Raw genomic sequence first — 24,382 nt, 5'->3', positions numbered from 1 at the left:
GATCGATACAAATATTCCGTATACGCCGGGTATTAGGGCACAGCAACTGGAGCAGCCAGGGACTGCCCCAATACGAGGCACACGAGGTTGTCTGAGACATCCTCCGCCCCTTCGTTTCTTGACGCATAGTTCATGTTTGAACGGTGGTCTGATTGCCGAGGGGAAAGAATTGCAGGGCATATAAAATGGGTTCCGTCTTTGCTTCTGGGTAGCTACCGTTAACCATCAATTACACTTGGGATAACCATGTTGGCCTTCAACCCGCTTGTCACAGCGCTTGCCGCTCTCATTTTCCTCTTTTGTCGAGCAAATGCCAATCCGCCGCTTATGCAGAGGCTCGTCCATGAGTACCAATGGAAGACCAAGCAGGGACTACTAAGGCAAGGTGCTTGCACCCCCAATAACCTTGCGGTTCGCAGAGAGTGGTATGTATACGTCCATGCGTCGCTCTCCCCCTTCCCCAATTGCCATTTGCTGACCGGCTTGCCAGGAGCACCCTGGATGTCGAGACCCGGCTTGAATACATCGAAGCGGTCAAATGCCTGGCCCGCTTACCCTCCATCATTGATCCTGAGCTGGCTCCAGGTGCGCGGTCCCGGTTCGATGACTTCCAGGCCGCCCACATCCGCCATACCAGGACCATTCACGCCACAGGGTCCTTCTTCGCCTGGCACCGCCATTTCGTCTACCTGTATGAAAAGGCGCTGCGCGAGGAATGCGGATACACGGGCTACCAGCCCTACTGGGAGTGGTCCCACTGGGCTAATCTCCCCATCACGGCCAACCCCCTCTATGACGGCTCCAACACCTCGCTATCAGGCAACGGGGTGTATATTCCCAACCGCAACGGCACCCTCCAGCTTTTCCCGATCCCCAACCCGTCCCCTGATACCGCCATCTATACTCCTCCCGGAACCGGCGGTGGGTACATCTACGACGGCCCCCTCGTCGACTGGGAGCTTCACCTCGGACCCGTCCTCTATTCGTACGATAACGGTCAATATGTTCCTCCAAACCCACGTCCGGACGGGTTGGGATACAACCCACGTCGCCTGATCAGAGACTTCAATAACACCCTCCTCCAGCAAGGCGCCTCCTGGGACATCATCCTCAACATGCTCGTCAACGTGACCGACATGCACCAATTCCATCCTTTGTTCTTCCAAGGCCCGCATCTGGCCGGTCATATCTTCATATCGGGCGTCGACAATGATATTTTCACTTCGCCTGGCGATCCGCTGTTCTGGTTCCACCACGCCCAGGTCGACCGCATCTGGACCATCTGGCAAGCCCTGGACCTGGAGACGAGGGAGTATGCCCTGGACGGCACGCTAACGCTTCTGAACTGTAAGAGCCTACCTTTGCGCTGGATCATGAGCAGTTGAGCTGACAGTCTGCAATGACAGTACCGCCCAGCCGTAACGCAACCCTGAACGACACAATGGTATTCGACTTCAGCCCCGAGATTACAATCGGGACTGCCATGAGCCCTACCAAGAACGGATATTGCTATATATATGAGTAATCGTGAGACGTAATTGGCGAATGGGGACACTCCACGGATGAGTGGATCTCTTGGCTGATACATGCTTGGACCCCGAGTATGCGGCTGGGGCGAGGTAGTCGGTGCCTAGTCGGTGCCCGGTCGCTATCGCACGGTCTCGCGATATTGCCTGATTGTATAATTATAGGAGCTTTGATTAGAAGATATGCATATTTTAATTTAATTCTTCCTGTCTTGACTCGAGCGCAGCGAGATTGGGTTATGTATGATGTCACCGCAGGCTAGTATGTATGTATGCTTCTATCAGATGCAAGGATATTCTAGCACAAACGCCCCGGGCAGCTAGCCAGATTATCAAATCTTCTGGCCGTGCTTTGGCAAAGGGCTGGAGGAATTTGTCTCGTTATAATAGTCTAGGCCGCGATAGTAAGCGCAACAAGCCGCTGCACATTTCCGTCATCATCCTCCGGCAGTCGCTCAGCGATCCGCAGTAAGATCGTCATGGCCAACCCCTTGACCAGCCAACATCCGCAGCGCTCGGTTCGATTGACCATCAGGGCTGCCCAATGGGCGACTACCACGAGAGATGCTGGATAGTGGCGTGCCACCAGCTCCTTGAAACGAAGCGGCACTCGCGTCCACCAGGTCGCCATCCCCCACCACGCTGGCCCAACTTCCTCCGACACAAAGCTCGTGTCACAGCACTCACCCAGCGCTGCAAGGGCTGACAGGAGGACAAAAACGTCCTGAATATTCTCCGGTCTCCCAAAGGTATCGGCCATTCGAGCTGGTAGGTCGCGAAGGCGGTTCCGAATTTCCGCGAGGACGCTGTTCCCGGCCTCTGTGGTGTTCCATCTGAGAATTCGTGTCGCGTAGGCCGGCGTCTCAGCTTCATGCGGTGCGGCCCGGGGGACAGTACTCTGAATGGTGGCGATTATGGACTGGAGGTGCTCTGGTACGCCCGGCTCTGGCATGATGCGTTGATCGCAGGGGGATTCAGCCAGCGCCCAGTGTGCACAACGTAGCAAACACTCGATTTCGGTCGCGACCTCCCGCAGACCCTCGCCAGCTGTGCCGGCCAGTTCTCTCCAGCCCGTTCGAAACTCGAGCGAGAATTCAGCCGCTCGTTTGCGGTGCTGTTGGACAGCCGCCGCATTGTCCGGGAATGCGGCCAAGTGGCAGGCAGCGAGCGCCAGCAGACCGCACATTAACCATCTCTGCTGGAGCGCTTGAGGGACTGCCTGCTCTTGCCAGTATTGAGCCGCCGACTGCGTGTCCTGCGGACTCGGTAGTGTCAGGCTCGTTGCCGACGTGAAATGGTGAAAGTAGGATAGGGTTCCAAGGTCCACGTTGACAGAGGGAGCGGGAGGGCCGGGAGAAGTAGTGACCGTTGTTGACTGCTGGCCACCTTTGCCGTCTTCCTGCTTCTCCATATCATCATCTCCTTCATCCTCGTCATTCTCGCTCTCCTTATCCTCGTCGGCCTCTTCCTCTGTCGTAGGAGTCACCTCAAAGTAGCGGATCTTGGTCCCCCGAAAGAAAGTCTGTAGCTTGGCTGGACGGGTAAGTGAGGCATCAGCAAGACCATGGCTCTCTCTCCAGTGGCCCTTCATGCGCTTCAAACTCGCACAGAGATTAGCGCAACCAGGGGCCGTACAGCGATACCCCGCGATGACCGGCAGCCCGTCGACCGGGGGCGACTCTGGGGGCGGCAGCAACACATCGTCAGGCTCGAGGAGATCGAGCCCGTTAATCAAAGCGACCAGCTGCTGGCGGTCGGTACGGTAGATCTTATGGCGCAGCAGGTGGCTCTGTAGCGCGCTCTTCTGGATCGCATACCGGCATTCGTGGCAGATCAGAACCCCGTAGCGGCCGTCGTACTCGAGGATCTTCCGGGGTCCGAATCTCACGGTGGGCATCCTGTCGTGCAAGAGACATGATGGACTCCAGACGGAGGAGTGCGATGGAGGTTGGAGGGAGGTTGGAGGGAGGTTGGAGGGAGGTTGGTCACAGACTAGAGGATTAACACGACTCGAGCAGGAATGAGTGGAATGAGAAGAATGCCAAGCCGAACAGGCTACGACAGTACCATACAGTACCGTATCGTATCGTCCTGTTCATAAGCATAGCTGACTAAGAGTAGAATCACACCTGCCGTTCTTATTCTTGCAAGCGGCTTGCAATAAGCGAGAGAGAACGGCACCTGCCGTTCTCTTCTATGCACTGGGATACTCTGGACTCACCCTCGTCCCCCCTTCCCCTCCCCCTCATCTCTTCTGTACTGCTACAGAATTGCACCTGCCATTTGGTGGATTGTTAAAAGTTCTTCACAGCCTCAAGATGTATATATTGCCACTGCTTCACCGTCATCGCCTTGATGGTTTTCCATTCCATACCCATCATCCAGTCTCGTCTCTGCTCAGTCTTCTCATCCTCACTCAATAACACATAATCTCCTTCAGAACAAGATGGCAACCAACCAAGCTGCGTGGCTCACCAAGGCAGGCAATGCCCTAGAAGTCGGTGACGCCCCCGTCCCTACGGCCGGCCCAGGCGAGATTGTGGTTAAGAACGCCGCGGTGGCCATCAACCCACTCGACACCCATATGCAGGACGTCGGCGTCTTTGTCCAGCAGTGGCCCACCATCTTCGGCTGCGACGTCGCCGGTACAGTTCACGAGACGGGTCCAGACGTCGAGCGGTTCAAGAAGGGGGACCGGGTGATTGGGTAAGTTCATGGCCATTGACTTGTCGACTTGGCTCAGGACTGACTCTGATATTGTAGCCACGCTATTAACCTGGTCACCGGGAGGCCTCAGGATGGTGCCTATGCTCTCTACACCGTCGTCCCCGCCAATAAGGCGGCTATCCTGCCGGACGCTATCTCGTTCACTGACGGGGTCGTCGTTCCCTTCGCGGTCGAGGCGGCCGTTTGCGCCCTCTCCCTGAAAGAGCCCGGCGTGGCCATGCCCGGCGTTTCCACGCCAGCGCTGGCCCTGCCGTATCCGTCTCTTGATGACCCCATCAAGCCCTTGGGCAGAGTCTTGGTCATCTGGGGCGGCTCTTCGTCCGTCGGCTCCATGACGACCCAGATTGCCACCGCCGCTGGTATTGAGGTTATTGCCATCTCTGGTGCTCACAACTTTGAGTTCAGCAAGCGCTGCGGCGCCACCGAGGTCTTCGATCACAAGGATCCCGGGGTCGCCGACAAGGTCGTTGCTGCCGTTCAGAAATCTGGCCAAGAGTTTGTGGGAATCTTTGACGCCGTCGCTACGCCCGACACCTACGCCAGCGATCTGATCATCCTCGAGAAGCTTGGAGGAGGCCATCTGGCTGCGGTTCATCCTCCGCCCGCAGACGTCCCGAGCAACGTCAAGGCCGGCATGATCTTCGCGGTCAACGATATTGCAACCCCGGTATGGAATGACTTTGTCACCCCTGCTCTCGAGAGCGGGAAGATCCAGTGCCTGCCTCCGCCAACAATCGTCGGGAAGGGTCTTGAGGCGATCAACGAAGGGTTGAAGAGGTGCAAGGCGGGCGTGAGCGCGACCAAGTTGGTTGTGGAGTTGTAATTGCATGTCCGGCTGCAGCATTTATAAAAGAGTATAGTGTACAAGTCCAAGATTGCATACAATGAACGATTGGTCCTTTTTCTTTATTTTTCTTTCGTTTCTTTCTCTAGTGGCTGCGCTTAACATGTAGGTCATCGGTACACCTGTGGCCCTGTACTAACATCAGCTCCTCTTTGCTCCCACCCTTAGCGAATGCCATAGTACAAATCAACTGGAGGAAGACGCTGGCAATTGTCCGTAGCCAGGGCAGGTCTTCGTTCTGCCAGGAGCAGACTCCGTCCGCGGTCTTCCGGACACTGCAGCCACCTATCCTGCTGGCGAGCGCCTGAGATGCTGTGAATCAGGCCGACGGTGGCATCTATCAAGACTTGAGGGCGATGAGACTTTCCCTAGCACCAAAACAATGATGATAGCCCGCATGCTGAATTTGCGCGAATTCTGGTATAAAAACACGTAAGTGACGGAATAGAACAATTTCGGCTGCCCCAGGGGAATACGGCAAAGGCATCAGGCTGCCTTTTGCCAATGTTCGATCTTCGTTGGTATTCTTAACCCACAAGGCTCCCAGGCTGAACTCGTATTGCCTAATTGTTCGTGATGTTAAAATGCCCCTCATAATAACCTGGTCTGCTAAACAGCTATTATTGGCTTCACTCAAGTCGAGACATACGGTAGCCCCTGGTTGTCCTGACTGGCAGGTAGTAGCTGAGTGGCGGCTGACTGCTGATATGAGAACATACCAGCCTGAAACTGGTATAAGTACAGTGGTACATTCCACACCGGAAATTGTGCATTCTGAAACTGTGCATAGTATCCTTTACCCTTTCTAGCACTGGCTATGCCCATCGGACGCTAGACTATCCCAAGCGGCGTCGATGTTACCGTCTAAACATCCTTTCGATGTCGGACTTTCTGCTCGCACGGCTTGCAAAGCAAATCCTCAGAGCCGGCACCCAAGTTTTGAAGTGAGGAAGTCGGTTTACGATAGTTGAATGGGTAGCTAGCATTCGATTCATGGTTTTACCGCGGACATATTATCTTTTCCTCGGCTGACTGTCATAAAGCTTCGGGTGAAAGCCTCCTGGCAAATTGTCATCTTTAGCAAACGAAGCGAATGATTATTGAAGAGAACTCTAGCTTTGATAATCGCCGTGACGTCACAACAAGAGTGGCTCGGAAGAGAGTGACTGGTACTATACAGGTAGTTCAATTACAAATTCTATCAGTCAGAAATTTCGCCTTGATGCCTTGACGCTTTGTTTCACGCCTTGGTCTTGACAACGAAAGAGCCATGCGTTCTGAGATCCCTGGAGCTGGCGCCCACCCAAACCTGATAGGTACCAGGGGCAACTGCCCACTTCTGGTGCTGGACATCCCAGTAGGAGATGTCACGGCGGCGGAGCTCAAAGGTCACCTTGGTCGATTGACCCTTCTTGATGTGGACATTGTCGAAACCACGCAGCTGGCGCACTGGCTGCTTCGCGACGTCCGGGTACGAGATGTACAGCTGAGGCACCTCGGCCCCATCAAGAGAGCCGGTGTTGCGGATGGTCACGGTCACCTTGGCGACTGTATCCCACAGATCCTCATAGCCACCAACCGCTAGCTGACCGGTAGGATAGGTGGAGAGGGCAGAGGGGCCCTGGATGTGGAGGTTTGAGTAGGCGAAATCGGTGTAGGAAAGGCCGTAGCCGAACTCGTAGCGGGGGGTAACGTTGTAGGCGTCAAAGTAGCGGTAGTCGATATAGTTTCCCTCGGTGAAATTGCACTGCGCGGTGTAGCAGATATCCACATTGTAGTCGGATTCGTTCTTCGCGATGGTGTAGGTAAGGCGGCCGCTGGGGTTGACATCGCCGTAAAGGACATCGACAATGGAATTGCCTGATTCCTGACCTAGCAGACTGCCGTACAGCACAGCCGTGACATTTTCGTGCTCAATCCAGCTGTCCAGGATTCTGGCGCCAACCGTGTTGATCACGACAACGGTGTTGTCACAGTTGTCTGCAACCTCATTGATGAGATTGTCCTGATCGTTGTTGCGCAGCTCCGTGCGGTCAGCACCCTCGCCGGCAAATGCGTTGATAAATACCAGGCAGACATCCATGTTTTCGGAGTAGGCACTGATGGAGGGCGTTACAGAGGTGCTGGACGAGCCCTGCATGACCAACGTAGAGCCACTGGAGGTGGCGTAGGTGTCGTTGGCTATCCAGCGCAGCATGGTGCCATCCTGGCTCGCCTTGATGTTGAGCGCATTTTCGGGAGTGATTAGGTATGGCAGAGAAGCCTGGCCAGATCCCGAGTCCGTCGCGATATGGCCGTCGTACGTAGGTCCAGAACCCTCGACACTGAACTGCATGTTAGGGCCAGCCACCGCCGCACGGGCGTGCGAGCCAAAGATGGCCATTTTGTGAGGCTTGTTAAGGGGCAGGGTATTGTTTTTGTTCTTCAGCAATACCATCGACTTAGAACCATGAGAACGGATCAGCTTGGCGTGGTTGGCGCGGACATCGACATAGTCATCCTGTGCGGCAGTAGAGGGCTGAGTGCCGTTATCGAGGTTGACGTAATAGTAGCCCATTAGGTTGCGGATGGCCATGTCGTTCAAACGAGCTTCGGTGATGTTGTTGCTCTCAAGGTACCCTTCAAGCGTCGATTCACTCCAGAGGCTGGACGAACCGTAGTCGAGTCCATTAGCAGCAGAAGCGAGGGCATCCTGCTGGCCGTTCGTGTCAGGCCAGACCATACCGGGGAAACCAAGCTCGGTCTTGAGAATATCCAGAAGGAGGAAGGAGCTCTGGCATGAGAGCGTGCCGTTGACTTTGGTCATGGCGCACATCACACCACCAAGGCCGGAGTGGACCGCGTCGTAGAAGGACCAGAGGTATGTCTCGTGGAGGGTCTTGTCATCGGCGTTGGACGAGTAGGGAGCACCGGAGGACGAGGAGGACAAGGACGCACCGCCACCGGCCATTCCACCACCCATTCCAGAGCCGCCGGGCGTCGAAGTGGACGATGGAATGGCTCCCGCAGTGCTTGTAGGAGACATGCCCCCAGGGGCACTAGAGCTAGAGTCAGCGCCTCCCCCCATGCCGCCACCACCAGGAGCACCGCCGCCGCCTCCCATGCTGCCGGTCCGGTTGGTCTCCTGCTCGTTAAGGATAAAGTGCTGAACCGCATTAGATTGTCGTAATTCGTTAGACCAGGGGAAATGCTTACCTTAGCACCGGCGATAATGCCCACGTCCGCATAGGCTCTGGTTTCCAAGCCGGTTGCAATACCATTCAGGTACGGATCAGGCCCGAAGCTTTCCACCAGCCGGCCGCCCCATGGAGTACGGCCAAGAGGCTGCGAGGTCGGACCGGCAACCATCTGGATTCCCTTGCCGTAAAACTCGGCTGCAACGGCCCTGCCCTGCTCGTACATGGCCTCCTTGTCCCAAGTCATGGCCAAAGCGGAGGACAGACTAAACGCCGAGACATAATAGTAGGCTTGCGCGCCCATGTCACCGTCGAGAATGTCGAGAGCCGTGAATGTCTGGCCATCGGTAGTGGTGACACTGCTGCCGGTGATGAGCTTGATCTTTTCGGTGGTGTTGAGCTTTGCAACAAATTGCGAGGCTTTCTCGTGTGCGGACTTCCAGTCACCGAGAGAGACTGTCAAGAGTCAGCCACTTGCCAAAAACTGGTTTCTCGTGCAGAGAGGATACCTTTGCCGTTGGACAGAAGGCCGGCTTCAGAATTGCTGGTGGCGGCCAGCGCCGTGCCGAGCAGGAAGGAGAGAATTGATAACGAAGGGACCCTCATCGTAGTGAGGAGAGAAAGTGCTCTCAGATGCGGCAAAAGGAAGGAAAGGGGTACTGATTCCAATTGATCAACTGAGGCTATTCGGCTCCCAGGCCAGGATCTTTATATCATGGTCCATAATGATCATAGAGAAGCATACGCGTCTGCCGCGCACAGACCATATTCGGCTCGGAAAACCCGAGAGCTTGTTTTAACTCATTAGTTTAGGGTCTGCCGTACACTGGGGCTCTTGCGTCTGTTGATGACGTGGATATTCGGTAGCAAAACAGCCAGTTCGGCAAGCCGGGGGCTGGCTGAGCAGCCAATAAGAGTTGTATACAGACTAAAGTAGTGGGACACACTCACGTGTTTGAGCGAACTCCAGCCAATCACAGAGGATATAGGCTTCTGCAGGGTTTGCACAATAAAGAGTATTGGGTATACAGGAAAGTATGGGCGTGGGGATTCTTGCAGACCCAGCGGATGATGATATTGAGAGTACTGGTCTGCAGTCATAGACATAAATCTTAACATACAGTCATTTGTCACATTAGTACCAACCAGCAGCGAGTAATTCTGCTCTATGACTGGCACCTCTTCGGGCTAACTTCGGCCCAGCCGTCCTGTTCTTGTGGGTCGGCCAAGAGGGTTCTTCGAAGAGCGTTGAAAAAACCCAAGAGGGCAGAGAAAGACTGGCTATCGTGATATGAGACATTGTGAGATGAAACTTCTGTAACGTACCCTGAAACTCGGCCCACCCGACATAACAGTAACGTTAGTGGCACAAGGCTGAAAACTGCAGGGAACTTGGTGCACCACGAGTTCATGAATCATGATCTCTCAGAACCGGAGGCATTGTGTAACATTATGTGTGCGAAAGATGTTGAATTACAGTCAGTCGCAGACATTCCATCGACCATACCTTGATATCCAAAACTTCTGCCTAATTTCTGACACTCGTGACTTTAGTCTCTCTTCGAAAGCTTTGCTGAGTGGATCACACGCAGTTTGAATTCTTTAGGGAGAACAAAACATCGCTAAGGGCTGTCTTTGCCGCAAAGTTTTAGTATATGTTCCTTTAAGCTAGTTCGCCTTGGATGGATGTTTATTACAGACTTATTTCTAAAGTTGAAGTGACATAAGGCCCTGACGCATAGACAACTGACCTGAACGAATCGTTGGCAATGGCTAGTGATCGATACGCTTCATCAACTTGGTAGCTAGAAAATAAAGTGACAACATAGACCAGAATAACAGCTTTCGATTATCAGATGATCGCCGTCCTCATTTCCCATATACGACCCAGCCAAGTTTGCTTGGGCGTCGGATTGAGCCTTTCCTGCTCTTTTTCGTCTTCGTCAATCCTGTCAAAATACTTTGCCGGGCCAAAATCCATGTCTTTGGGCGCCACTAGCTTCGTCTTGAAATAGAGCTGCAATGCTGTCAGTTATACTTCTATCTGGAAAGGCCAGGGAGGGAAAAGCACCTTGTATAAGACGTAGTCCACGAAAAACAGCGGAACAGTGATGTACGTAGCGAAGAAATTTTCCGCACTAGGATTTCCAGTAAACGGATAAATGGCAAAGTATAATTGCGCAGCAAGGAAGAGGATAATCAGCACCATTCCAAGATACTGTGAGTAGGGGGCGAAGCGATCACGGTAGGGGAGCGTTCTGTTGTCGATTCCCTGGGACTTGAGGCCCTGGCGGAATCGGATATGCGAGACGTAGATCAAAAACCAGTTGCAAAAGGAGGAGATGCCGACCTGAACGCTATGAGCAAAAGGACTGGTGAAGTAAAGGAGTCTCTCTTACCAGGTTCGAGAACCAATTATAGACCTGCGTAGATGTATTGTTGAGATTCAAGTATGTCAGGCCTCCACCCAGCAGGCCACTCATGACAAGCGCAAACCAGGGACGGCCGGCCGCGTCCTTCTTGCCGAACCAGGAGTGAATGATGCCAATGTCAGCCATATGCGAGAAGGAGCGGCTCGCCACGTAGTATGAAGTCATGCTGCAGGAGAGAACGGTGACGAAGACGAGGCCGTTGATGATGTGGGCAAAGGTCGGTGAACCGCCGTCGCGGATGGCAATGATGAAGGGGCTCGACAGGGTGCTGGACGTGGTCAGGTTTGGGTGGTTGTAAGGCACGCACATGCCGACGAGCCAGATGTTGACAATATAAAAGAGGAACATTCGCCAGAAGAGCGGGTTGGTTGAGCGTTTTACTGTCCTTCGTGGATCCTTCATCTCACCAGCTGTGATGGCCACCCAGCCGGCTGAGTTGGTTAGCAGGAGACTTTTTTCGGTGCATCTATCAGGACGGCATACCTGAGGGACAGCTGAACGCGGCCTGAAGTACGGCCTTGCAGACGCCCTTGATTCCATTATTGAATGCCCCTGGCGTTTTCCAGTAGTGGAACACAAGCGGGCCAGCCTGCGAAGGCAGTCCACCAGATGCCATGATAAATAAGAAGCACATAGAAGAGGCAATTGAGAAGACCTTGAGTGCGCTCATTACAACTTCCATGCTGCCGTACTTGCGCACATGAAATAGGTTGGGTATTGCGGTGATTATGGCGAATATCGTGATGTACGCTGCCGTAGGGAAGTTCCTCGGAGCCTCCCAATACTGCAGCACGTTGATGCAGGCGATCACCTCGGCTGGGACTGTCATAGTCCACGAGAACCACAGGTTCATGCCCATTGCGAACGCGGCTGCCGGGTCGACGTACTCCATGCATTGGCGGATGTATCCTCCGCCAATGGGTTTGTAGCAGGTCATCTCTCCGATTGAGAGGAACTCAATGTAGATTGCGAGCCTATAGAATACAGTACCCATGCCATCAGCAGTCTATACCAACGCAAGCGGAGAGCAGTACTCACGCAACCAATGCGTAACCAATAGCACATCCTGCGGGCCCGGCTGTCTCACCGTCAGCTTTGCCTGCTAACGTAAAGTGTTGCACATGCGGCCCGATCTACTCACCAGCAGACAGCGCTGTCCCTGTTCCGATCCAGAGACCCAGTCCAATCCCACCACCGAGGGACAGCATGATGACAGCACGAGGCGATAGCCCCCGGTTCCATCCACTCTCATCGTACCCGGTCGAGGCTACCTGGCCCACCTCGACATCGGAACCCGGTTGGCTAGCGGTCGTCACCGGTGTCTTCTTCTCGTCTGGCATATTGCGTGCAAGTTCGAAGATGGTGTAACACGCAGATGGCGTGCCAAATACAATAGACAGACGGCAATGTACGGACGGTCAGCGGCATTTATGGGCAATGTTTATCTCATAGATGCAAGAACGCGATATCAAGCCAAGCACAACTGTATTGCCCTTCAGAGAGATAAAGAACGCACAAGATCCTTGGTTGATTAAAGATCTTCCGGTGGCGGACCGGGCGTTAACCGGAAGAGATTTGACAATGGCCTGCATGTTATTGGTTGCTAGTAGCTCGGCTCGAATTAGATTGTGGGATAATGGAGACAATGAGCGGTCATGGTTAGTGCTTCAGCGTCTTCTGGGAGATTAGTATGCGCTCCAACTGATATGGCACGAATTCATGGGATACCATACTACGTTCAGTGGCGCTTATCATAGGGTGGGCTATCATGATCAGTTATCTCGCGTAGCATATCGATCGAGCTATGGAATAAAAAATCAAGTCTGTGCGAGTGAAATTGTTCTTGATCGGCGCTACACTGGGGACCTTGTGAGGTTTTAGGGCTGAGAAGCGGTAGTAAACCGATTAGGCATAGGAACAGCGATTATTGCTTGCTAACTGGCCATTGACTCGCTAAATTCAATTACTTCTCGTCTACAACCGGCCCTCTGACATCTGTCCTCGTTTGCTTGAGGTGAGAGGCCGAGAGAATGGTGTTCTGCGTGCTGTCCAGTCGGGCCTGTGTCGTCTTAAAGACGGATGGGATTCCCGTCTCTTCAAACTCGACTCCCTTGAGTATCATCTGCGCAATTCCCTTTGCGGAGAGGAAGATCTGTGGCATACCATGCCCGTTGAAGCCCGCGATGATAAATTGTCCCTCCTTGCAAGGAACCCGCCCGACGTGGGGGAGAGAGTCTGACGTGTATCCCATGACTAGAGGCCGGTCAGTTTCTCTCGATATATGATAGACATCATTTCACTTACTACCCGTCCATACCCGGTCGGTGTATGCACCCGTATCCTCCCATCCGTGGAAATACTTTTGCATGTAGCCCTCAAAGTGATGCGCTGCCGGCTCGATCAAGCGGCTGTCGTCTGTGACATTATACCAGTTCTTCAGATCGTGGACATAGACCGATCGGGCTCCACCAATAATGATGCTTCCGTCTGGGCGAGGAACTAGATACTCATAGATTCCCTCTTTGATGCGGACCGTGTATGAGGAATCTAGAGTCGGGCTCAGAGGATGTGGCGGGTTCGGCACCACGACGCGGCTGCAAATGCCCCGGACGGGGACGATTTTGCCTGCATACTCGGGCGCAATGCCAGAGGTATACGCATTGGTGGCGAATACCACCTGTTTGGCTCGAATTGATCCCCGCTCCGTCTTCACTATCCAGCCGTTGTTCGACTCAGATACATCTACAACGGGGGTGTTCGTCTGCAAGTTGGCCCCCTTGGCTATACACTTCTTGAGCAGGCCACAAATGAATTTGTACGGCCAGAGACGACCGGCCTTGTAGCTGAAGCAGCTCTTCGCACCCTTGACTCCCGAGACCTGTCAGGCTGTCAGTGACTGGCGACCACAACCGGGGGAGATTCCCAGACACACCATCTCCGCCTCCATATCCGTAGTGAAGGCGGCGGTCTTCGTAGCCTCCGAACCATTTGCCAAAAGGGTCTCATAGGCCTTCCGGAGTTTCTCTGTGTGCTGCTCATCTAGTTGGACGTCATGCGCCTGTGCTACGACCAGATCGCATGCGATCTTCTCCCGTTCCACGACCGCCTCAATTGCGGGAATATGTGCGGTCTCGAAGGCCGCGAGCTCGGCTGCGGCGGTGATACCATGTGTCTCTGCGACAGTGCCGACGAAATTGTACACGTCCGGTTTCAGGTGGCCGCCTGCCATGAGCTGTCAGTACGAGGACTTGTGGATTTGACTTCCGGTAAGGTGAAAGGCTGGTACCATTCCTCCCCGTCGCGCCGGAACAGACCTGACGCGCTTCGAGGATCACAATCGACGGTCGAGAAAACGGCTCGGCTTGATCGAGCAAGTGGTATGTTGTCGAGGCACCGGCGTATCCCGCGCCAATGACCACGATGTCGGCCGCAGGGGGCAGGGTCGCGGTTGAGCGGTAGTTGTCCAACGTACTTGGTTCCGTGCGCCAGAACGGTGTGATGCTGTTAGCAACAGGAAATGGTTTGGATGTCATGGCGAATGATAATAAAGTTCTGTGAGATCTTTTGAGGCTACGAGAAGCCGACGTTATCCCCACGAAGCAAGGCTTTATACGGAAGATCAGATAAGAACGGAGCTACCAACAGCTACCCCCTAGGTCCACAGACAATTGGAGATGGTGGAACGACTGATTGGATCAGACGATAAGGAGTAAGACGTCAGACCGGGGCTTAAGCGGTTAAACGCCGGTGTGCGCGTCTCCAACTAATACATGCCTGTAGATACGCCCGGTGCGTGGCGATAACTGCTAAAGGCCAGCTGGCCCGGATGCTCTTCCGGTCGAGATTATCAGCAGATAAGATTGGAAGACGAGGCGGGCGATAAGCTTTGTAGAAGATTTTGAGAGTCGCTTAAAACGAGTATTGGTTTGTGGATTGCATTCATTATTCTTTATTTTTTGCAATAATACGGCTACCAGCCTACCATTGACTCCCGTCCGTCACCCTTCCACAGCCAAATATCCATACAATGATTACTGCACAGAAGCACGTCGTCTTCGACGTCGTCGGCACATGTGTCTCTTTCGACGCCTATTTCAACGCCATCGACGGAGTCCTAGGTGACCGCCTGCGCGCCAACAACATCACGCCTCAATTCTTCGGCTACAGCTGGATGACGGCGGCTGAGCTGGAATTCACATTCTTGTCCATATCAGAGCGACATCGGCCCTACAAACACATCCTCGAGGCGGTCTTCTATCGAACTCTTCATATGGCAGGGATCAAAGACCCCCGAGCGCTAGCTACCGAGGCCGAGCGTGACGAGTGTATCCAGGGATACTGGAGCCTGCAGCTCCGACCTGGGATCAAAGAGTGCTTTGCGAAATTAAGGGAGTCAGGGTTCACCATCTGGTGCCTCACAACAGGGGACATCGCAAGGGTGAAGGGGTATTTTGAGCGAGGAGGCGTGGACTTTCCAGCAGAGAATATCATCAGCTGCGACAGCAAGCGGGTGGCCAAGCCAGCACTGGGTGCATACCGACCAGTGTTCGAGCAGTTTGCGCCTCGCGACGAGAAGTGGTTCGCTGCAGCACATATGTGGGATGTCTCAGCGGCAGTCAAAGTTGGGTTTCGGGGGGCTTATTGTACGGTCTACGAGCAGGATCCGTGTCTGGAGATCTTTGATACCAATATGGATGTTATTGCAGATAGTCTGGTGGATATGGCGGAAGGGATTGTCAAGGCCTCTGCGTCATGATATTGTGTATAGTGTCCGCTAGATCCGAATTATTTCCTGATCATCTTGACCCCGGAAAAGAAGAGCCAGTGCCTTCTAAACCATCAAGGCTGTCGTCGACTCCAAAACCAGTGTCAAACGTGTATCCGGGCATCGCCAGAAACTCCTGCAAGAATCGAAGCTCAGGTTGGACGGGCAGGCTGCCGTTGTCGAAGGGCAGCGCGTCAAAGGAGCACGGGGAGTGTATGTTGGGCATGTCTTCGGTATGACTCATTGAAGAGGAGATTCCGTTTCTGAACGACTGCGGTATATGCTCATCCAAGTGGTTTTGGCTTCCAGATGATGTCAAGCCGGGGTTCCATTGGCTGTGCATATTCTCCGGGTGTGTGCTGCCACTAGACTTCCACATGGTTTCCCACTGTTTGAAACCCTCATAGTCTGCACCAGATTTGCTTCCTGGCGTATCTCCATTGCCGGTTCCATCCGCCTCATTCGCGCATTGCAAACGTGCCAACGCGTGCTCAAGTGACTCCAGGAATGCCACCTCCGATCTCGCCGAGTCCCCGGCAGCAGCCATCTCGCGAATCATCTCCAGGCCCTGACGCAGTTCACCCTGAAACTGGCTCGATTGGCCTTGAATTGAGCGGGCAATGAGTGCCAATAAAGATCCCCGGCAGGAGCTGTATTCAACATACGAAGCGCGAGCGAGACCAGGTCCATTATTGCGCAGGGTACTGCACAGCCTCAGGGCTTCCTTAGCAGCTTGGATGCAGGAATCAACTAGCTGCTGGCGGTGCTTTGTATGGTTGTTAGTGGCACTTGTGGTCACTGCGCGGTTGTCACTGTTTTGTGTTTCCGGTGAAGCAGGCGAAGAGCGAGAAGCAGCCCGGTTTAGAAGGAGTGGCCGTCCGATAAACATAGAAACAAGGCAGTATTCCAGCCGGATATGTATGTATAACCGGAAATGAGAATTAGTCTGCTGGTAGGGTACGTTCTTTTGCGCCTGGACCTCATCCGGCAGCGTCTTCCACCAGGCTTCCAGACTATTCTTCCCGTCCACCAGCCTCGACAATATGGATGAGCGCTCGTGTTTCGGACAGGTGCGTAGTAAAAACCTGTAGCATTCGTCAGTCGCAAACGAGAGGACAGACAATGAGCAGACGTACATCTCCCGGCAAAGCTCCTCTAACCGCTGTGTAAGCTGGATGGATGCGACCATATAAGGTATGATCTCGCACTGCAGATCGTCTCTATGCGTGGGTAAAGGAGCGTCCACGTCGAATCGGTGCGTCGACAACGGCCGGCCATGAAAAATTGAGAGTTTCCTGTCTTTCATCAGCACTCGTGGTATTTGAATTTGCAGCGTTTATGCCTTGCCCTCGTACCTTTCAAGTGTGTATGCTGTCCACCATACGCGGTTCCTCATCTCGACCATGGCGGCGCTCAGGCCGGTGCCAGTGTACCTTCTGTGCAACCCGTTCTGCATCCCTAGTCGGTTAGTGAGGGTGATGTAAATATATCCAAGGCCAGAGGCGTCAAGAGGGAGCGCATAGATAGCAAAAAGCAAACACGCCTGGACGCTTTCGAGAGAAGATGCTTCAATTATTTCCGGTAAGAGCCGAATCGCTTGCTGATAGAACATCGTTCCTAGTGCATCTTCAGTGAATTCCGCTGACTTCGGAGTAGGCGAGTCAAGGTACGCGTATTGGGTGGCAATGGCGAAGACAGTGAGAACTATACTCACGACCGCGGCGCTCTTGTTTCCAAACCGCCCGCGGTCGTTGTATAGATCATCCACTTTATCTGTAAGCCACTCCTTGTCTAGGACGTAGTAGTACGTCTCTGCGTGCTTGAAGAACACATTAATCAGGAAATCAGCAATGTGGCGCGGCGGGCAGCAGGATATTGCTGCTGCGATACTGTTTGCACCAGAGTGCAGCTGTTCAGCACGCCAGTAGTTGGAGACCTGTAGAGGGTCTTGGGTTTGCTGCGCTGCCATTAGCTTCTGATACTGGGCGTATGTAAAACATGAGTTGTATACCATGCGGTCCTCAATGTGCCGCTTGACACGCATCGAGAAATTCCAGTACGAGAACTCGCCAGAGTAGTCTACCACAGTCATTACTGGCCCTCTTTTTCAAGAGCAGATTGACTTACGCGTCGTCGTATCCTCGACTGGATCGATAGTGCAGACTTCGTCCTCGATCGAATCCTCGTCTGGCGGTGCTGAGCTGTTATTCTGTTCATGCTCATCTATGGCCCTGGCCATTCGGCGTAGGCTGTCAAGGTCGAGGTCGATGCCTTCAAACTTGTGTTTCAGGATTCTCTCCATGTACAATACTCGCTCTAACAACTCATGGACATTGACTTCAGGCGCTGTAGACCTAGTCATGCAGAATTAGCCAATTCCCCTTTGCAACGACTAGTAGCCAGCCATACTTCACCTGGACCGGGGACTGATCATGATCAACGGATGATAGACGCTTAAACTCGCAAGTACGACGGAGATGCATGCATCGCGAGCAGGGGATGCCGCCTTCGCATCTCTCCTTTAGTCTTCGACATCTGTCGCAACTGCACCGTCCTTGTCAGTGACTCCCGATGATGGCTCGATCTTCACTTACGCACGGGCAGTTCGTCTCCTATCCTCGCGCGTCCTTCGTCGCTTGACAGGTGCGTTTACGGGAGTCTCCATGCCAATTATCAACGGTTGTTTGGCACAGTAAATCGTATAATACTGAGATATCGGTCCTCAGAGCTATTTCGTGGTAAAGCGGGGGCATTATCTAGTTGGAGAAGCGCCTTTCCCTATGCACTATAGCGCGACGCCCAAGCCATTAAGAGGGGTGATAAGGTCACGGGACGGTTTCTACTGAAGCCCAAGGCATCTCTACAAGCGGCGACATTTCTAGTTTCCTATAAACGGTGTCGCGAAGATACGGTGTCGCGAAGATACGGTGTCGCGAAGACTGCAACAAGACAGCTACACTCGCCATGTGGCCGTTCCGGGGTTAAACAACCTCAGCAGTCCTGGAGAGAATTTTGAATCGGGGCCCAATATCGCCAAGCAACAAACTATCTCCGGAATAGGACTATTACATGTCTTTGATAATCAGGATCACTGAACGAGCGAACCCTAAAGATTGAGGTGGTTGTTCAGCTGACAGGGCTCCGCGGCCGGACGTCACGGATCGCCGTGACGATGCTGTGAGGCTCAGACTAGCCACCTCCAACGGCCGATAAGCAAGCGACGGCCAAGGTGAGTGTGGAGACCTGGCGATGGACTGGCCGGCAACAAAAGGCGCCTTCTTGCTCAGGCAAGACGAGACATCGGAGTGAACTCGACCATGTCTTCCCGCCAGGTCACTTTTGCCGCTGCCCAGCTGGGCCCGATCCAACGAAGCGACTCACGCGAGAGCGTTCTGTCGCGCATGACATCTCTGCTAGACGAGGCCGTATCGCAAAGACCACCGGCTCAAGTGGTTGTTTTCCCTGAGCTGGCCTTCACGACCTTCTTCCCGCGCTACTTCTTCCCAGACGAGCAAGAGCTGCACAGCTACTTTGAGCCCGAATCACCCAGCTGCCCGATCGATCAGTCTCCGAACGTAAAGCCGCTCTTCGACCATGCCAAGAAGCTTGGGGTCGATGTCTACGTGGGATATGCAGAGGCATGGAAGGACGGCGAAACAGGAGAATTCTACAACTCGGCCGTCTACTACTCCGGACGATCAGGCACGGTGCTGGCCAAGTACCGCAAGGTCCATCTCCCGGGAGTCGTCGAGCCATTCCCTGAGCCCGGCGCAACGCAGCAGTTGGAGAAACGATACTTCAAGAACGGTGCCGGCTTCCAGGCATTCCGGGTCCCCGGACTAGTACAACACGCGCTGAAGGCCACACCGGACGCACCCCCGGCACCCCACGGCCAGGGCGACCCCATCTTCGGCATGCTCATCTGCAACGACCGCCGGTGGCCAGAAGCATGGCGCGCGTACGGTCTCCAGGGCGCAGAGGTCGTACTATGCGGATACAACACGACGGCCTATGCGCCGCAGCTCCTCGGCAGCGACCTGTATGAATCGAAGCCACTCAGTCGGGAAGAAGCGGAGAAAGAGGTCCTATTCCATAATCGACTCAGTCTGACGGCGAACAGCTACATGAATGCATGTTTCAGTGTCAACGTGGCTAAGGCCGGTGAGGAGGACGGTCATCCGCTTATTGCGGGGACCTGTATTGTCGACCCCAAGGGGTACGTGGTCGCCGAGGCCCGCACCAAGGGGGACGAGATTGTGACCGCGACACTAGACCTCAGAAAATGCCGCGCTGGCAAGACCAAGACATTTAATCTAGGGCGGCATCGGCGATTAGACGCATATGGACTGTTGCTGGAGAGAGCCGGCGTGGAAGAACCACCCTTGTTGTCGTGAAGTGTGCAGACTTGTTTGGGTGCGAATGGAGGGGGAAACGCCAAGACTAAGACTGCGTAGAGCGGTCTCCGTCACGTGCCCGACTCGAAGTGTCGGAGCATACTGCCCTATGGTACCGCCTGCTCGTGGGGGTGGGCTCTCTTAGTCATTACTTAGTAAGCTAGATATGCCGGCCATACCGGCTATCCAATAACAGAAGGACATCCATTACTTTCCACAAGAAGTCGAGAGGGAGCCAATCTCTTCTCCTTCGAGATCTGCCTGGGTCAATGTGCTTGAATATCTTATTAATATGTATACATGTTCTGCGCTGCATCCAGGGTGAGGGTTGGGGCCATTCTACCTGTTGATTTGATTAGTGAGGTTGCGACTCAGCAGATATATATTCTATGTAGTCACAGCTTCGTCTGGGAGCTGTCAATGCAAAATATCGCACCATTCAATGCATAATCCAGTTCCAGTGCATAATCTAGTGCATAATCTAGTGTGTAATCTAGTGCGTATTCTAGTGCGTAAATGCATAATTCATCCATAATTCAATGTACAAAGAAACATCATCTAAGACCACGCTGAGTACGATTGACCAGCCTGCATTGAAAAGAGACAACATATCTGATCATGGCCTTGAATCTATAGGACCTTGCCTTTGCCGTCACTGCATCTGACCAAGCATGGTCTGGAGGGGAGACGGGAGTATTGGAGTACCCAAGACCACTATCTAGTAGACTAGCATGAAGCGACTAAGATAAGAGTGGACCGATATCGCTCGACTTGGAATCGCTCTACTTGGAGACTCTGGAGTCATCTTCTGTGCACCCTCCAGCTCTGCTGACACCCTCGATGGCTGCTCCAAGTCCAATCCAGCCCACTTTCCAGGGCTATGGCAGTGCCTCCGCCAGATCGCCGCGCTCCCGTCGCAATCGGCCGTGCGACTTTTGCCGCTTCCGCAAAGTCGCCTGCAAGATAAGCAGAATCGGCGAGCCCTGCGAGCTCTGTCTGGTCAAGCAGCATGCTTGCACCTTTGACGAGGCCCCTCGCAAGCGTCGCCGGCTGCGGGCCTCGGTCTCGCCTCTCCCTGTCGACAGCATGGATACAGCGGGAGATGCACTTGGATCCGGCGATCCGCAAATGGGCGTTGCGTCCCAACAAGTCGGACCAGAATCGAGCCTCGACCATGAGTTGTACGATATCAATACCTATAGTTTCTCACCCTCGGCCGTTTTGCAAGGGATGCACTCCCCAGACGGTCGACGGGACCACAAGACCAACGGTTCTAGTCCGCAGGATGCTGTCCACTGCAGTCCCGCTTCTATACATGCTGCGAATTCAGTGCCCACCCCGACGCCTGCATCCAGTCAGTCGCGGTCCTGTCAAGAAAGGAACGCGGCGGCCTCGCCGGCGTCTTCCGAGATCACGAGCGGTCGACCGTCGTCGCCTCTGATGCGCTTCGTTGGATCATCAGGGGACCTCGACACCTACCTTCTCGCCCATCGTCACTACGACGAACAGAACACCTCTCTTTCCAGGCATACTCATATTGTCTACCAGCGCCTACAGAATCTGGAGAGCTCGCTGGCCGAGTCCAAACCCCCGCCGCTGCTGACCATGTGTCGGAACCCGTCGTTCCCCAGAGGGCACGAGATTACAGACACCAAGCTGGTCCAAGAGGCGCGACAAGAGGTCCAGCAGTTGCTGAACCCCGATACGGTGCAGCGGCTCTGCGCCCTCTTTTCCCGCTTTGTGCACCCGTACCTACCCATCATCGACCGGAGGACGCTGACTAAAGAAAGTTCCCGCCTTTTGGACTCGACCGCCCTGCTGGCTGCGATAGCTGCTACTGCAAGTCACTTTGTGGCTTACGACGATGTTCTGTGCCTCGAATCGTCTAACCCTCCGTCTCCAGGCCGGCTGTATCAGTTGAGCTGGCGACTGGTACTGGGGGAGCTCGCCTCCCCGCGGCTGTCAACGGTGCAGGTCTTGATCCTGCTCCTCCATCGGCACTTGCCTGACGAGCTCTCCTTTGAAGGATCGATGGACTCCAACATTCGAGGGCTCCTTGTCGCGTCAACGTACACTCTCGGCCTGAACCGGGAACCGGGTAGGTGGGACACGCTTTCGCCGCACCAGCGCAAGCTCCGGAGATGCCTTTGGTGGGTCGCATGGGTGACGGAGAAGTGGATGGCATTCAGCGATGGGATGCCCAGTCAGTATCACGATAGCGAATACAACGTATCTCCATTGGAGGAGTCTGACATAGCGGCCCTTGACGACCGCCCAGTTGGCCCCTCACCTTTCGTGTACTTGAACCAACTCACTTTTATCCTTGATGACGTGGTTCGATCATACTTTAGCCTCGCAGCCTCTGACCACACCTCGGCCTCCCTTTCTGTCTCCTTGGAACTGGCGAAAGGCCTTCGACTGCGCCTGAGGGCCTGGCTCGATAGCCTTCCATCTCGCTTGCAGCCTCATGATCGGCGGATTGTGGAACCTTTAGACGATAATGACGGTCCCCGGCTCAGCGGGAACTTCTCCCTGCACCTGGCGCACATGACAGCACAACTAGCTATATATCGGGCGCTGATCCGCCCTGTGTCACTAGTAGCGCTGCAGGGCCATGCATGGCACAATGCCCCGACTTCGCTCGACATCGACCTGGACGCCGCTGAAGCGGTCGTTGAAGGCGCCCTATCAAATACCAAGACGCTCCTCGCCTCTCTCACGAAGCTCACGACTGCTGAGTGGGATTCGTTCTGGCCCGGATGTAAGGGACCCTCCAAAATTACTCTCATCGATGCGATAAGATGATTGCAACAGCGTTTACTGACATGGTCATAGGGTCACGGCATAATTTTTCTTCCATTTCGACTTTGCTCCTACACCTCTACCTGCTCACCTCCCGCTTTCAAGCATGGCCTCTGAGCGCCCCTTCTTCTCCAAACAAGACCGGATCTTGCTTTCTCACCAGCCAACTCGAGAAGCTCCAAGCACTGATGCCGAAATGGCGGTGGCACCTGATCCTGGCCAGCCGCGGTGCCGGTGGTCGCAAAGGCTTGACTAACCTTGCCCTTTTGAGACTGGATGCCCTGATGAATGAATGGAAGGAAATCTCCCATGCCAGCCTCGTAGAGTAGATGGTGAATTGCCTCTAGATTAAATTCTTAATCTTCTCGTCCTCGCGCAACTCTCGAAAGGCCACTGGCCGCGGCAGCTCGAATGCAGTCGGACAGGCCCCGTACATGATCCCTCCAGCCCTAAACACTGGCCGCAGCTTGGTGACATCGGCCGTGGCTCGATCCTCTCCAATCGCGTCGTTCCAAATATGGAAGCGGATGACTTCAACAATCACCATGGTGGATGTTCGCACGGAGCGATCCGTCTTGCTGTAGAAGTCCTGCACCGAATGCAGCTTACACTCGACCGAGTACGGGGATTCCGCGACGTGGGCAGGCTTGACCAGGTCGCTGGGCTTTGGGGTCAGCCCTGACAGGGGCCATTCCGAGATATGCCGCGGCGAATTGACGGAAGCAAAGTTGGCGGCTTCTACAATGGACTCGGTCGTCATCGAAATGCACATTTCCTTCGTCGCCAGCAGGTTGGTCAGGGTATCGTTGGCCGTTCTGCTGGTGAAGGAGATGGAGTACATGGGAGGCTATACCACGATCAGCCTAGCACTCAACAACACAGTCGAGCAACCCTACATCGACAGCCGCACACTGCCAGAATGAAAACGGCGCCAGATTCGCCGTCTTGCCATCAGCCGACACGGTACTGGCCAAGGCGATCGGGCGCGGCACTGTAGCCGAAACCAAGAGCTTGTAGTTGAGCCATGGCCCGCGGCCCTCTTCGTAGGGGTCAATCGTTACGAACTCGTGCTTCTTCCATTCCTCGTTCGATGCACCGCTACCGGCCTGCCAGTCCGGATTTGGTGTCTTGGTGAAGGTCATCTGGGATCCATGGTCGAAGGGAGGGCGTGCCCTCTCGACCGCCCCGAAGTCGCCGTGGGGGTTGCGCTGGATGGCAGCTTCGTGACTCGGCGCCTCGACCTGTTCTTCTGACATTGTACCAGTGTTTTGAAGTAGAATGATTCAACAGCTGTTATCCGCACATAGATATATAATACTATCAATTGACGTCAACGCAATCGTGATGAAACGGCCACCGGCAGTTGGCCGATCAGCTAGGCCGAGTGGAGGTGGGCCGACCTCGGCTGTTGATAAGATAACGTACTCCACGGCCGAGCGGCCACTACGGTCGAGCGGCCACTTTTCTCCGCAACCACCAAAATATCTGATATTGTCTTCTTCAACGCGTTTTATCTTCATCAATTCTTTATAAAATGCCTTTAAACAAAGAATCCCGTATGCAGATGGCGATATCTGCATATAAGAAAAAGAAAATAAAGTCAAAACAGAAAGCTGCAGAAGTATTTGGGGTATCTCGGACTACCCTTCGCGCTCGCCTAGACGGAAGAAAGTCACGCTCAGAAACACGCGCCAATGGCCATAAATTAACGAAAAT

General features: G+C 54.0%; 11 protein-coding genes across 11 annotated transcripts; 5 read left to right on the top strand and 6 right to left on the bottom strand.

Moving 5' to 3' along the window:
• Window positions 1-246: 246 nt before the first annotated feature.
• Window positions 247-1,525, top strand: BDW70DRAFT_154270 (tyrosinase family protein; the record flags this gene model as incomplete). The annotated part of the gene is made up of 3 exons (XM_073739807.1): window positions 247-425; window positions 491-1,347; window positions 1,407-1,525. 3 exons carry the CDS (start codon window positions 247-249, stop codon window positions 1,523-1,525), a joined length of 1,155 nt encoding a protein of 384 aa, XP_073591166.1.
• A 212-nt stretch (window positions 1,526-1,737) lies between these two features.
• On the bottom strand, window positions 1,738-3,511 carry BDW70DRAFT_145036 (uncharacterized protein). The gene has a single exon (XM_073738361.1). It carries the CDS (start codon window positions 3,421-3,423, stop codon window positions 1,918-1,920), a length of 1,506 nt encoding a protein of 501 aa, XP_073591165.1. The 5' UTR covers window positions 3,424-3,511; the 3' UTR covers window positions 1,738-1,917.
• Window positions 3,512-3,681: 170 nt separating this feature from the next.
• On the top strand, window positions 3,682-5,106 carry BDW70DRAFT_166186 (zinc-binding alcohol dehydrogenase family protein). Its single transcript, XM_073741926.1, has 2 exons — window positions 3,682-4,232; window positions 4,290-5,106. The coding sequence occupies exons 1-2, from the start codon at window positions 3,973-3,975 to the stop codon at window positions 5,074-5,076; spliced, it is 1,047 nt and encodes a 348-aa protein (XP_073591164.1). The 5' UTR covers window positions 3,682-3,972; the 3' UTR covers window positions 5,077-5,106.
• Window positions 5,107-6,212: 1,106 nt separating this feature from the next.
• BDW70DRAFT_145033 (glycosyl hydrolase family 3 C-terminal domain-containing protein) lies at window positions 6,213-8,211 on the bottom strand. Its single transcript, XM_073738360.1, has one exon. It carries the CDS (start codon window positions 8,198-8,200, stop codon window positions 6,338-6,340), a length of 1,863 nt encoding a protein of 620 aa, XP_073591163.1. The 5' UTR covers window positions 8,201-8,211; the 3' UTR covers window positions 6,213-6,337.
• A 1,914-nt stretch (window positions 8,212-10,125) lies between these two features.
• Window positions 10,126-12,045, bottom strand: BDW70DRAFT_164571 (amino acid permease/ SLC12A domain-containing protein; the record flags this gene model as incomplete). The annotated part of the gene is made up of 6 exons (XM_073741498.1): window positions 10,126-10,290; window positions 10,345-10,623; window positions 10,673-11,136; window positions 11,189-11,679; window positions 11,744-11,783; window positions 11,847-12,045. 6 exons carry the CDS (start codon window positions 12,043-12,045, stop codon window positions 10,126-10,128), a joined length of 1,638 nt encoding a protein of 545 aa, XP_073591162.1.
• Window positions 12,046-12,565: 520 nt separating this feature from the next.
• Window positions 12,566-14,352, bottom strand: BDW70DRAFT_145032 (NAD(P)/FAD-dependent oxidoreductase). The gene is made up of 4 exons (XM_073738359.1): window positions 13,992-14,352; window positions 13,638-13,927; window positions 13,010-13,583; window positions 12,566-12,958 (listed from the first exon to the last, which is right to left on the bottom strand). The coding sequence occupies exons 1-4, from the start codon at window positions 14,236-14,238 to the stop codon at window positions 12,669-12,671; spliced, it is 1,401 nt and encodes a 466-aa protein (XP_073591161.1). The 5' UTR covers window positions 14,239-14,352; the 3' UTR covers window positions 12,566-12,668.
• Window positions 14,353-14,601: 249 nt separating this feature from the next.
• On the top strand, window positions 14,602-16,171 carry BDW70DRAFT_145030 (putative 2-haloalkanoic acid dehalogenase). The gene is made up of 2 exons (XM_073738358.1): window positions 14,602-15,703; window positions 15,780-16,171. Exon 1 carries the CDS (start codon window positions 14,733-14,735, stop codon window positions 15,459-15,461), a length of 729 nt encoding a protein of 242 aa, XP_073591160.1. The 5' UTR covers window positions 14,602-14,732; the 3' UTR covers window positions 15,462-15,703; window positions 15,780-16,171.
• BDW70DRAFT_166177 (transcription factor domain-containing protein) lies at window positions 15,482-18,476 on the bottom strand. The gene is made up of 5 exons (XM_073741925.1): window positions 18,065-18,476; window positions 17,880-18,014; window positions 17,598-17,824; window positions 16,826-17,549; window positions 15,482-16,765 (listed from the first exon to the last, which is right to left on the bottom strand). The coding sequence occupies exons 1-5, from the start codon at window positions 18,133-18,135 to the stop codon at window positions 15,502-15,504; spliced, it is 2,421 nt and encodes an 806-aa protein (XP_073591159.1). The 5' UTR covers window positions 18,136-18,476; the 3' UTR covers window positions 15,482-15,501.
• On the top strand, window positions 18,477-19,864 carry BDW70DRAFT_166173 (N-carbamoyl-D-amino-acid hydrolase; the record flags this gene model as incomplete). The annotated part of the gene is made up of 1 exon (XM_073741924.1): window positions 18,477-19,864. Exon 1 carries the CDS (start codon window positions 18,788-18,790, stop codon window positions 19,862-19,864), a length of 1,077 nt encoding a protein of 358 aa, XP_073591158.1. The 5' UTR covers window positions 18,477-18,787.
• Window positions 19,865-20,704: 840 nt separating this feature from the next.
• On the top strand, window positions 20,705-22,995 carry BDW70DRAFT_154261 (Zn(II)2Cys6 transcription factor; the record flags this gene model as incomplete). The annotated part of the gene is made up of 2 exons (XM_073739806.1): window positions 20,705-22,625; window positions 22,700-22,995. 2 exons carry the CDS (start codon window positions 20,705-20,707, stop codon window positions 22,993-22,995), a joined length of 2,217 nt encoding a protein of 738 aa, XP_073591157.1.
• Window positions 22,964-23,966, bottom strand: BDW70DRAFT_145025 (flavin reductase family protein). Its single transcript, XM_073738357.1, has 2 exons — window positions 23,563-23,966; window positions 22,964-23,513 (listed from the first exon to the last, which is right to left on the bottom strand). Exons 1-2 carry the CDS (start codon window positions 23,920-23,922, stop codon window positions 23,010-23,012), a joined length of 864 nt encoding a protein of 287 aa, XP_073591156.1. The 5' UTR covers window positions 23,923-23,966; the 3' UTR covers window positions 22,964-23,009.
• Between the last annotated feature and the right edge of the window lie 416 nt (window positions 23,967-24,382).

This window comes from Aspergillus foveolatus, assembly GCF_047715535.1.
Source record: "Aspergillus foveolatus strain CBS 279.81 unplaced genomic scaffold BDW70scaffold_118, whole genome shotgun sequence".
Taxonomy (NCBI): domain Eukaryota; kingdom Fungi; phylum Ascomycota; class Eurotiomycetes; order Eurotiales; family Aspergillaceae; genus Aspergillus; species Aspergillus foveolatus.
This window is presented reverse-complemented; position numbering and strand designations above follow the sequence as displayed.